This window comes from Bombus vancouverensis, chromosome 9, assembly GCF_051014615.1.
Source record: "Bombus vancouverensis nearcticus chromosome 9, iyBomVanc1_principal, whole genome shotgun sequence".
Lineage (NCBI taxonomy): Eukaryota > Metazoa > Arthropoda > Insecta > Hymenoptera > Apidae > Bombus > Bombus vancouverensis.
Window position 1 is genome coordinate 17,380,103 of NC_134919.1, and position 12,039 is coordinate 17,392,141.

Below are 12,039 nucleotides of genomic sequence, written 5' to 3' on the forward strand. Positions count from 1 at the left end.
GAAGCTGAATAAGAAGCCGACCGAACGCAAAGGTGGATTACTTGGATCGGAAGTTACTTCGAAGAAGGTCGATTTCCATTCCTTTCTACGTTTCTCGTTCGATCGCCGATTATCCGTATCAGATTGTCCCATGTTTCTTCGTGCAATTTCGATCTAATTCGATGACATTAAATCTTCCTCTTAGGCGTACGTATCTTGCAACGTGTTTCTTCGAAACGTTAATTACTTACTTTCTCTTACTTTGTCTATTTGGCATTTGGCTAAAAAACTATATTTCGAAATGACTTCTTTTAATTCTAATTTTAAAGAAGATAATTTTAAAAGACAGTCGATCGGAAGCACAACGTACACGCAATTCGTATGTTTCGTATCGACCTTCTTCTCGACGATTATTAGTAAAATCCTAATGGAAGGAGAGGAGAACTCTCTCTAATGTGGCGATTGTTGATAAAATCGTGGATGAGGGAGAGGTAATTCGACGTGACAAGATATACGGATAATATACCTAGACGTTACTCCTCTGTGTCTCTGAATTTCGCAACTAAAGCGCAGGAGAAGCTGTGGTAGAGGCGGAAAGGTCAGGAACATTTATATATAGATGTACAGTACATATATAGGATATATATCTGTACATATGTATATAACGTAATTTTACGTTTAGAGAGACGAGAAAGAAATAGAGAGTAGTAAAAAAAAAAAAAAAAGAAAAAAAAGGGAAAATGCGAGCTGTACGCTCGCTTTGACGGCGTCCGTCATAATAAAGAAGCGGCTAACGTCTACATACAAGGTTTCAGAAAACGACCGTGTGCTTGGCATCGTCTAAATTCTAATGTGTGCGCCCTTTGAAGCGAGGCGGAAAAAACAATTTCCACGACAAATTCAACAATCACTTTCTTTTTCACTCTCCTCTCTCTTTTGATCCATCGAGTACGCGAACAGCTTTGAAAACGAATCGAAATAAATAATCGCAGAAATAAAATCGCGCAAATGATAAACGAAATTGAAACACCGGCGAACGAAATACATGAAATATTGAAAATGATAATTGGGTCACTGCCGATAATTCGATTTTCCACGAACGCTAAATAAATTGCGAAAGAATGCTACGTTTGAAAATTGATCGATAAATTTGAAGATAAATACTAGAAAAAAATTTGAAAAAAAGAACGCTGAAAAAGTAAGTAACAATACAAGCACCAAGTCGAACAGATTGTCAAAGGATATTAAAAACAAGGGAAGCAGGAAGCGAGGCTAAGACTGTGAGCTATTAGGGGCGCAATATCGAGTAATACATGAGTATATGTATACATATACATATATAACATATATAACGTATATGTATATATATATATATAGATATAAATATTACAAGGGATTAGCGAGTTCTCGGGAAGTTTCGTTTCGATAGAAAGAGATGAAATAAGAAGCATTAATAAAACAAATATTCATGCATTTCTCAAGCATTATTATTACAAATACTGGCTGACTCCTTGACAAACCCCGTGAGCGTGCACGCGCAAAAACGCATTCGGGACCTCGAAGACTCATTTGCATCATCGTTTCATATTCATTCGTTCTCTTAAAATTTCGTGTTTTTTTCCTTCTCGTATTAAATTGTTTTCTACCTAACACTAGCTCTTTCCTTACTATCCCTTATTTTCTCTCGATTCATAAACGTGTATATTCTTTTTCTGCTGTTTATCTGTGAGTCGACGACGCAGGCTACACGCGGCTATATCATATACTCGTATTATCGTATTCTATGGTATGTACGTGTAACGTAGTTATTAATCCATCGATAACTGTTAATTCGATTCCTCGACATTGGAAAATGAATGACGTGTCGTTCTTTTTTCTTTTTCTCTCCTCTATTCTCATAGGACGAATTTTCTCGTCTCGCGGTTATCATTATCGTTTCGCTTTCATGGACGTGACGATATCGTGCAACGTGAACCTACGTGTCCATGTGTAGGTATATGTATCTGTCTATGTATGTGTATATCATAATCATGTGTGACTCATGTGAACACCAACACGCATACAAATGGTCAAGAAATCCTTCGAATCCGTTTACAATCGTTAAATCGCATCTTTCTCGTTCGTCGACATTCTACGTTCTTTCTTTCTACATTCTTTCTACGTTCCCGAGGTTGTCGCTGGTATAACGTTAATAGCGTCAAAGAGACTGTAATCCGTTCCTCCGACGTCGTTTCAGACGATTGCATACACGACTATTTCGACATTCGATTTTTCGACGTGGCGTGCATGAAATAACGTACGAGTATAATTGAAAAAATCAGAGACAAAACGGTACATGATAATAAATACTATCTGTATGTAGTACGCCGTGAAACGTGGATTTCTTTCTTATATCGTTTATAATCCTTAATTCACATTTTATATGTATAATATGTATATATGTATAATAGATCGGCATAGTTCGTAATATAATATGGTTACCACCTTAGCAACGATGGTCGATTATCTTGCGACATATACCGACCACTTTTTTTCGTTGCACGATATCTATGCAGATGCAACATTAATCAATAGGTATGCTTACGTTCGTATTTAATATAAATATAATTATTATATATCATGTAAGTATTATATATGTATATTAGACGTTGGATGCTTTTTTAATGTGTTTTTCTCCAGTTTACTCTTGTATACTCTAGTACACGTGTGTCGTTTGTGTGCAACGGTGTACGAGTGCAAGGGGAAGGCACTTGCGCTGTTTTTCGATCGACACCTCGTGGAAAGTTTGGCACTGCGTATTCTTTCGTCGATGATTGTCCGTTAAAAGTTAAAAAGCAAGAAAATAAACGAAGGGAAAAGATTTATAAAATTATCATCGAATATTTAAAAAATATTGAAATTTCTACACCGATACCGCACAGGCATACCGATCGCGTCTATATCGGTTGAACAATCGAACTCGCAGAAAGATGCAGTTCCAGAATTTCGCTGAGGATCTAGGAAAAATCCAGCCACCCTCTCGGTAGTGTACGTACAAGTGTGAACAGCGAGTTGAGGAACCCTAGAGTTGTCGGTTCATGTGCGTGACTCGTTAGAAACCGGAAATACGCCTACGATACTTATGCGCATCCTCTGTGCGAGGCATTTTCGAGGCCGTTCGAATTCCTTCACGAACCGTGTATATCGATACGTTATTCGCGTATCTCTGTATACAGGGTGTATCCAACGGTACTAGCACGATATTCAAGAGATATTCGGTTTAGCGTAGCTACAGCAAGATGCGATATGTTGCGCGAAAGTCTTTATATTTCGACTATCGTGTTTTAGAATCTTTTAGCAAGAAAATATTTTCTCTCGATAAGACAAATAAGTAGTCCGATGTATTTAAAAAGAACGAAGTATTACATGACAATTCTTTAGTTTCAAATTTTCCAGCGCTGTTTTTGATTTGCTCGCTGTAAAGTTTTCTACGTCTACGTACGAATTGCGATATTTACGAGATACACCCTGCATCCGTATCTGTGTGTGCGTGTGTGTATGTGTATGTGTGTGTGTAAAGATGTAAATGGCAAGGTGTATGCCAGAGTACGTGTGTACATGTCGCGTGTCCTCTGCGAATACGTATTTGTCAGCGTTATATGTACATCAAAAAAGTACCATCACAACGAATTATCATTTTGCTTTCTTCCAGAGTTTCTTCGCCTTTGGCCGCGAAACTAACGACAATCTCTTTCTCTATGTTTCGCCTGTCAATACAAAATAACCGCGTTTACACTCTGTCGCTATGGAAGACCGTGTTTCCTGAACAATGTTGCTCCCGTAATGGGAGGATGCCGTAAAAATCGACCACGAATCGTCTCGACGTTTTGTGCGTGTCGTATTTTGCGCGCACATTCTGTGCATATGTTCTGTGTGTACATATGTTCTGTGTCTATGTAAGTATGTATATAGTATACTCTATTTCAATCGCAGCAGAAAAATTGCCTTCGAATTTCGCGGCCAAAACGAAAGGAACCGGGAGGAAACGAGAACACGCGTTCGCGAACTTCCTCTTTCAGATACTCGACAACTTCCTACTTTCTTTTTAAACTTTTAACAAAATAAGAATAACAAAAATTTTTTTTACAATTCGCTTGACAATTATCAATGGCGTACGGATCAAAGGAAACTAATTCCTGGTTACAAAAATACTAATTCCAATTTTGTTTAAATAATCGCCATCACGTAGTACCACGTACTCCACAGCTACTCTTATCTGATTTCTTTAACCTCTTTCTCCTCTTCACTGTATATGCCAGTGAATATTTTAATATGTATGTACTTATATACAATACATATATGAATATCTATACATACAATATACTCTTGTTTATTCCTTCGTACGTAGAGAAAATTATTATTTACACACATATATAGATCTACAATATGTTTAAATATAATATACGTATATTTATATATATTTCTTTTTTCATTGTTAGTTATTATCGTATCGTCATCATCATCATCATCATCACTGTAATCAGCGTAATCGCTACTTCGACTAAACGAACTTTCAAATCACTGGTAGACACAAGTACGAATACGCAAGACAGAGAAAACCTCTGTCTCCCCTTTCTTTTACTCATCGGCGAGCGATATTTCCTTTTTTTTTCGCGTAACATAACCGTATTTTCGGTCATGTTTCTCTTTCATGTACTCGAATTAATTACTGTTCGATAAGAAGTGCGCAAATATATATCGTATATATATATATGTATGCTAATTATATTTAACGCGTATGCATGTATAGATATATGATGTATATATTTCTTTGTCCTCTTGACGATTACTCGCGCGTATTTGTTGAACGTTTTTGTGCGGTCGTGTACCATTAATGCGCATGTGAACTTGTTTCATATACGTTTCTCTTTTGCGTAAGTGTTTTCTTTTTGTTTTGTCCTTTTCTTCGTTACAACAATTATCGAGAACCTCCTCTCGTCTTCCTCCCTGTATCTTCTTTTCTCTCGAATTCAGCCTTTTCCTTAATGCGTGGTTTCGTCTCTGTTTTTTTTTTTCTATTCGTATCCGCTAATCGCGTAAATGCATGTCTTTTTCTGTTATTTTTCCCCTTTTTTTTCGTATTTTAATCGATTTTCTCTTAATCGTTCGTTAATTCCATCGTATCACTCCGCGTTACGCCCTTTTTGCGTTTTCCTTACCGATCGGTTTATTTTCTTTTCCGTTTTTCGTTTTCCCTCTCGGCTAAATGCATAAGCTCGTGAGTTGCAATTGACGAGGTTCACTGTATGCAAATTATACTCCCCCGAATTGAATACGTAAAAGACAGCGCAGACTGTCTTCAGCTGTTTCACACGCTATTATATACTAATAGATAAATATATATATGTATGTATGTGTATGTATGTATGTGTGTGCGCGCGAGTGTGTGACTGTGTGTGTACAATCATAGCGCTAGATAAAATAAGACAGGACGAAGTCTGTTTGCTAAAATCTATGCACGTACGTTAATCGTGCGAGTTTAAAAGTATCGCCCGGAACACGACGGCGTTTCTGTTTCAATCTCATCGATGTGCAAGGTGTTTCTAGGACACATACGTTAGTATAATAGTTGCAATTAATTTCTAAAACTAAGTGGAAGGGGCGGAGTTCGGATCGGTAGAAATTTCAGTGACGATTCCGATGACACCAGTCTCAAGTATCAATGATCGGCGGTTTTGAAACGTCGCGACGCGCTTAATTATTTGATTTAATTATCAAGGCGAAACGATGCTGAAAAAGTACGATTATCCTTACTAAAGTAAATGTAAGATTCGTAAAGAATGAAAATTCGTTTCTCTTTGTCTCGCTGTTTTCCTTCTTTTCCGCTCCGCCTCTCCGTTTCTTTAACAGTAACCTATGATAAATAATTAAAAATAATTAAAATCTGAGAAACGATAAACGAACAATATATAGCGAATAAAATTCCACAGACTTCGACTATAAAGAATTGAACGCAGACTAACGCGAAATATTCGCAGTGGCAACCACTTTTCTGACGCTAGGCTAGATTCGTGATAACGAATGTTACGACTTATGTGTGTCATTGTTCACGGCGAGTGGGAAAAGTTCCCGTTATACCTGCGAATTTCAAGCGTTTTCTTCTCTTACGTGCTTGATAGATCTACGTATTCAGGCACTTTTGCCTGAAAGGTAAAAGCGCTGTTCGTTGCCGCGACAAATATTGAAAATATACGTAGCTAAAATTATAAATTTCCTGGTAGCTGACAGATTATAAACTTATTTTACGAGACAACAATAAAATTAACAACAAGACACGTTAATACAACAACTTATACATTGTCAAATATTCTGATTTAAAAAAATTTTTCTTATCCGACTCACAGCTCAGGAATCAAACGATCTGGACATAATTTTGAATAACAGAACAATTCTTATTATTGCACGTTAGTTTTAAAAACTCGTATCATTCTTTACCGCGTACTAAGAAAGAACAAGTGTCCGAATAGTTTTGTGCTACAGCGTGCGCGAATTCCGGTGCCTCTGTAAATATTTCACGTAGGACTGCAGTACTTTTAATAACACGCAAGCAATTAAGTTAACATTAATCGGTAATCGACTCAGAATGGACTTCAACAGGCCAACTGAAAAGATTACGACGGGATTAACAATATTCTATGACTTAAAAAGGCAAGTTTCGTGTACCCGCGTAACGTGGCTTAGGCCGAGCATCGCTTCCGTCCATCTTCACGTAGAAAATAAAAAATATATAGAATATATTATATACGTAATATAGAACAAACACCTATATATATATATAGAATACAATAATCGATCTGATGATCTGACGAAGGAACGATATTCTTTCTTCGATAGGTCACAACAAACGAAACAATATTCTGAACAAAAAAAAAAAAAAACAAAGGATTACGTGGTGTCACGCGGTATAAATTTCAATAAATTTTTCGTCTCACTCCTAGTACTTATCGTACAAAATAACGTACGCTACAGCAGTAAAATCACTCGCATTTTTCTTCCTCTCGAAGCTACAAATAAAGGAAATAAAGAAACGTTATGCGTTTAATAGTGTACAGCTGGAGCGTGTTTAAAAAAAAAAAAGAAAATAAAAATGAGAAACAAGAAGCGATAGTCGCGATTAAAAACTTATTCCGATGGCTCGTGCAATTGGCAAGTCTTCGTGTCGAGTCGCTCTATTTAAAACAGAAAATAATAGAGATAAAAGAATGGGGAAAATAAAACGCGAAACGATCAAATCGAACCGCCGTGCGTGGAAGTTTCAGCATTGCTACTTTCGCCACAACGAAACGGGTTAGAAATGAAAAAAGGTTGAATCGTATTCGTCAAAAGTTCTCGCATCGTTATTTTCTATTCGTCGCGTATAAGCGTTACACATGTCTACGAAACACTCCAAGTGGAATCGAGTCGATAAGGCACTGTTCACCGACAATGTCTGACTAGAAAATGAATCTACATTTTTCGGAACTCTTGTTTGTTTGTTTATTTCTTTGTTACGAGTTTCTCATCGCTTATTTCGACGTTTCATTTCTCGTTTCGCATCCGCTCGCTGTATATTCTCTCTTTCATCAACAGGAACGGTCGCGTTCACCTTACATATTCAATTCCTTGTACGCTACAACGACACACGTTTATATCTAGCTAAACTCCGTATTTATCTTTCGCGCTAAATGAAAAAATAGGTCGGCAACGTTGATCTAATCTTCGATATCCAATTCCATATTCTACGAGTCACTCTACGTAGCTACGTCAAACGAATAAAAATTAACACACACGAAAAAACTCCTCGGCCCTGATATCTCGAAGATCGCCAGACCACGAAGAAGATCCGAAAGAGTCGGCACGCGGCGTTCCCATTCGAAAGAGAGGACGCAGAGGACCCAGAAGAAGGAACCATAACGTTCGTTAGACGTGGAAGAGGAAGAAACGCGTTGCCCCCTCTCCATACGTCCGACGAAATTCATTTACGAGGTCTTCATCTTTTTGTACGGCTGCATGATCACGCCCGAGCTGACTGGAATAGCAACCTGCGGTTGCGCCGCGATCGTCGCCGGATTTGGAATCTGCGGTATCTGTGGGACACCCGGTACACCAGCCGCCGCGACGCCAGCCGCGACTCCAGGCATGCTGGCGACACCCGGTAGAACCGTGTAGGGATTTTGGACGTAAGGATTACCTTGGACCGCGGCCGCAGCGCCAGGAACCCCAGGTATCGAGGCTTGAACGTAAGGATTTGGCAAGATCTGTTGCCTCATCAAAGAGTAAGGATTGATAGGAGCGCCGGTGGGTGGTCTCGAGTAGGCCAAGATTCCAGCGGAGAGCGGAGAGGCCAAGGCGCCGGGAATCCCCGCTAGGTTCGGAATCACCGGCCTAGGTGTCGCCGTTGTCGCCGGTAATCCGGCGACCCCTGCACTTCCAGCTGCCGCGGCTGGATTCACCAGAGCTTGTTTGTTCAAAGCTACACCGGTATAATTCAGGGCGGTAAGCTGATTAATACCGTAAGATTGCGACGCCTGAGACAGCTTAATGGCTTTCGCGTAATTCTTCTGGGCGACCTCTTTCGCGAGAGCGGCAGGATCAAGGTGCGTAGGCAATCCGGAAGCCATGCCGAGGCTGTTGAGCATGTTCAACCCAGCCACGTTCGAGGCATTGTAGTTGGGCATCGATACCATATTCGTGACCGATGGTACGTTCGTCATAGAGGCCATGGAGGCCATGTTAACCACGCCTGGCATCGAGCTCAGACCAGCGACTGAAGTCAATGGACTCATCGCGGGCTGCACGGAAGCAGCTGACAATGCCAATTGATTCTGTATCTGTTGCTGTTGCTGTTGTAATTGATGTTGCTGGTGCTGTTGATGCTGGTGTTGTTGCTGCTGCTGGTGTTGCTGCTGAGCTTGTTGCTGTTGATGCTGTGCCTGTTGGTGTTGTTGTTGTTGCTGCTGTTGCTGTTGTTGTTGTTGTTGTTGTTGTTGTTGTTGCGAAATCGTCGAGGGACTCGCGTGATTCAATTCGGGGGAGTTATGCGCGTTTTCTGACGCGTCGTGATTCTGCGTCGCATTCGGCTGCTTGTTATTGCCGCTACTATTGTTACTGTTATTGTCGGCGGTTGGAGGTGGTGGCGGTGGATTGTTGCAGGGATCCATCAGCACGCCATTGTTGGCGTCGGCGCAGTTATTCACTGTGGCGCCACTGGTTCCCTGAGAGGAGGAGGAGGACTGAACCACCACCGCGTGGTGGTTGCTTTGCACGTTCGGGGGTTGCACGACCGATTGGTTAGAGGTTTGAGTGGGTAGGGGTGGTGTTCCAGTGTACTCACATGACACAGGCACGAACGGCTGCTGCAGCTGCATTAACTGTTGATAGGTCGTCGCGCCGGTTGGCTGATAGACCGGCATGCCGGACTTGTCGCCCGCCGGTCGTTTATACGGAACCATTCCTGGGAAGGCCTGTAAAACAGAATCATGGAAAACGGTTGCGATTAGTAAGGATAACGATTCGTCGTTCGCAGGGGTGGGCCTAGCGAGCGGAGTCCTCCGGATAAACAACGCAACACGCGCCGTCTTTTTCAGGTCTTTTCGCTTCCCGTTGTTCTTTTTTTTTGTTTTTTCGTTTTTTCTTTATCTTTTCACGTTTAGGGAACGATCATCGGTGCTGCGAGATTCGTTTTGCGTACGAAACTGCTTTTTCAAGTACAAACGTGGCTTGAGTTAAGTAAATTTGTTTATTTTTTATGTCGTCGCAGCAAGAAACACTTGGACGTTAACTCGCGTTAAAAAATAAATATACGTGTATTTTTATTACTCACGAAAAAATATTATCGAAAATCTTACAGGAGACAATGATATTTATCGTTAATACGGCTAAGAGTTTCGACAAAATTTCACGGGATGCAAGAATATACGGCACAACGCGGGAAGAGTACCATAAAATCGTTTCCTCTCGTTCTTTTTCGTTTAACTCGATTCATTAAACGCGCGGAAACAATCTATGGTGTACATGTGCATAAAAAGCACGAGATCGGAACAAAGGAAAAGGTACTACACGAATTACATATAACATATAATATATGGTTATCGTTAATTTTATATTATTATTATTATATCTTTTTCTTTTTTTTTTTTTTTTTTTGAATGATTCAGTGGTTAGATTCTGCACTTACAAAGTTCTCGTAGTAGAACGATCCGACAGACTTCATGTCCATCTGCAACAAAGACAGGATCGGTTTCAACTAATTTCGAGGAAGAGGTTGTACGAGTTGCGTCTGTATAATTGGATTTTTGTGGGAAGATGAGACATAAAAAGAGGGGTATCGGTTCTCAGAGAAATAGAATTAGGTATGTATATTCAATCGTTGGGTAAACACATCACGACAAAAATAGGTAGTAATAGTGGTAGTAACGGTACCAATGATAATAGTTAGTTAGTAGTTAGTAGTAAATAGTAGTGATAGTAGTGTGTAAAAGTTGTGCCGATGACGCAGCTTGCGGCGACGTTCCTAAATGACGACGATCGTTGTTGTATAACTGCAAGATTCTCATTTCTGTTCTGCTCTTTTTTTCTTTCGTTTTTGCTCATTCTTTTGTTTCGGCTGTTTCGCTCTATCTTTTTGCTTATCATTTCGCAACGACATTCGTTTCTTTTCGTTTTCGACGATCCCTGCCTCTACGATATCGAAGAAACGTGTCAGAAAGACCAGCCAGTTAGTTATTATTACATGGAACACACCGTGTCACGGGGCCAATTAAAGAGAGAATCGTTGATCCTGCTTGAATTCAAGGTCAAGTTGATCCATTACAAAAACGTATAACGCCGAACGCAAACACGGACGATACTGTTCGCTTTTTTTTCCTATTTAAGGTAGCCTAGGAGCAACAGAGATAAATAGACAGACAGAGATAGAGAAACAGAGAGAAATAGAGAAAAGATAACGGAGAACAGAGAAATTTGAGTTTTCCTCGATCTCTTGATCGAAATCGAATCCTGCTCCGATCTCGTGAAGTTCCCTTGGATAATCTGCCGTGTATCTGTATATATAGTAATCGTAGACGGAAAATCTTTAAACGAAGAAGGATCGGACGAAAAATCGGGGATCGTTTGATCGAAAGCTTCCTGGCTGAAAAAAAAAAAAAAATAAGAAAGGATTGCTCAACGTTATAACGAGAAAAAGATAAACAGAAACGGACTCGCGAAGAAAAAGCTCTGAGCAGATACAAACACGATGATACGATGGATCATCGATCGAGTGGCGGACAGAAGAAGCGGAACGAAAGGAAAAAATGTGTTTTTTCTTTCATTTTTATCGTTTTCTAGAAAAAGTGTCGAAAGGTTAAGTTAGAGAAGAAGAAAGATATAGAGGAAGCTGCACAGAGTTTCAGATGCAAAAGCTGAGAAGCTGGTAAGAAGGTTCGTTGTCGAGATAGAGGCGGGAACGAGTGTGAGTAGAACTGTCACACGTGTACAAATATTGCGTGTATATATCGATGCGACAGAATTAAAAAAGAAAAAAAGGTGCTCACGAAACAGCGGATCGACCAGATACAAGTTCAAATTTTCGGTGTGTAAAATGTAAATAGTGGCGCAAAGAATTCTTTGGCTAGTTACAGAGAGGAGTTGGAAAACACGTGGCAAGCTCAGGTGCAAGATACAAGTGAAACAACATCTGTCCATCGTTTTTGGTTATTACAATTTAGTTTCTTTGCAAAGAAAAGACGGAAATATGGGAATAGAAAAATAAACGAATATCGTAAAGAGAGACGTGACAAAAATTTGATACGGTTTGAAACTAGAGATAGAGAAGCTTAAAGTTTCGATCGAATACCGATGAAAAAAATAAAAAGAAGTCGAATAACGCGACAAAACGAAGAAACGTCGAAGGAGACGGACTAAAGCGGAGAAGGAAAATTCCGAAAGAAAGATAACACACAGATAGACTAAATGAAAAAAGAAAAGAAAAAAAGAAAGTAGTAGCGTAGAAAATTAGCCTGTGTATGTCAAGCATCTACTGTGCTCTTAGCAATTTCGACG

General features: G+C 39.8%; 1 protein-coding gene across 13 annotated transcripts in view; it reads right to left on the minus strand.

Moving 5' to 3' along the window:
- Positions 1-12,039, minus strand: part of LOC117158801 (protein muscleblind) — a 401,892-nt gene that overhangs the window by 12,532 nt on the left and 377,321 nt on the right. For 10 of the 13 annotated variants that reach the window (XM_033338098.2, XM_033338091.2, XM_033338092.2 and 7 more), the window contains 2 exons: positions 10,175-10,216; positions 1,430-9,461 (listed from right to left, as the gene is read on the minus strand). In XM_033338098.2, coding sequence (XP_033193989.2) covers positions 7,977-9,461; positions 10,175-10,216 — 1,527 coding nt within the window. In that variant the 3' untranslated portion in view covers positions 1,430-7,976. Of the gene's footprint in view, positions 1-1,429; positions 9,462-10,174; positions 10,217-12,039 lie in introns of those variants that run through there. The other 3 variants (XM_033338103.2, XM_033338101.2, XR_013059279.1) reach the window with 2 other exon arrangements.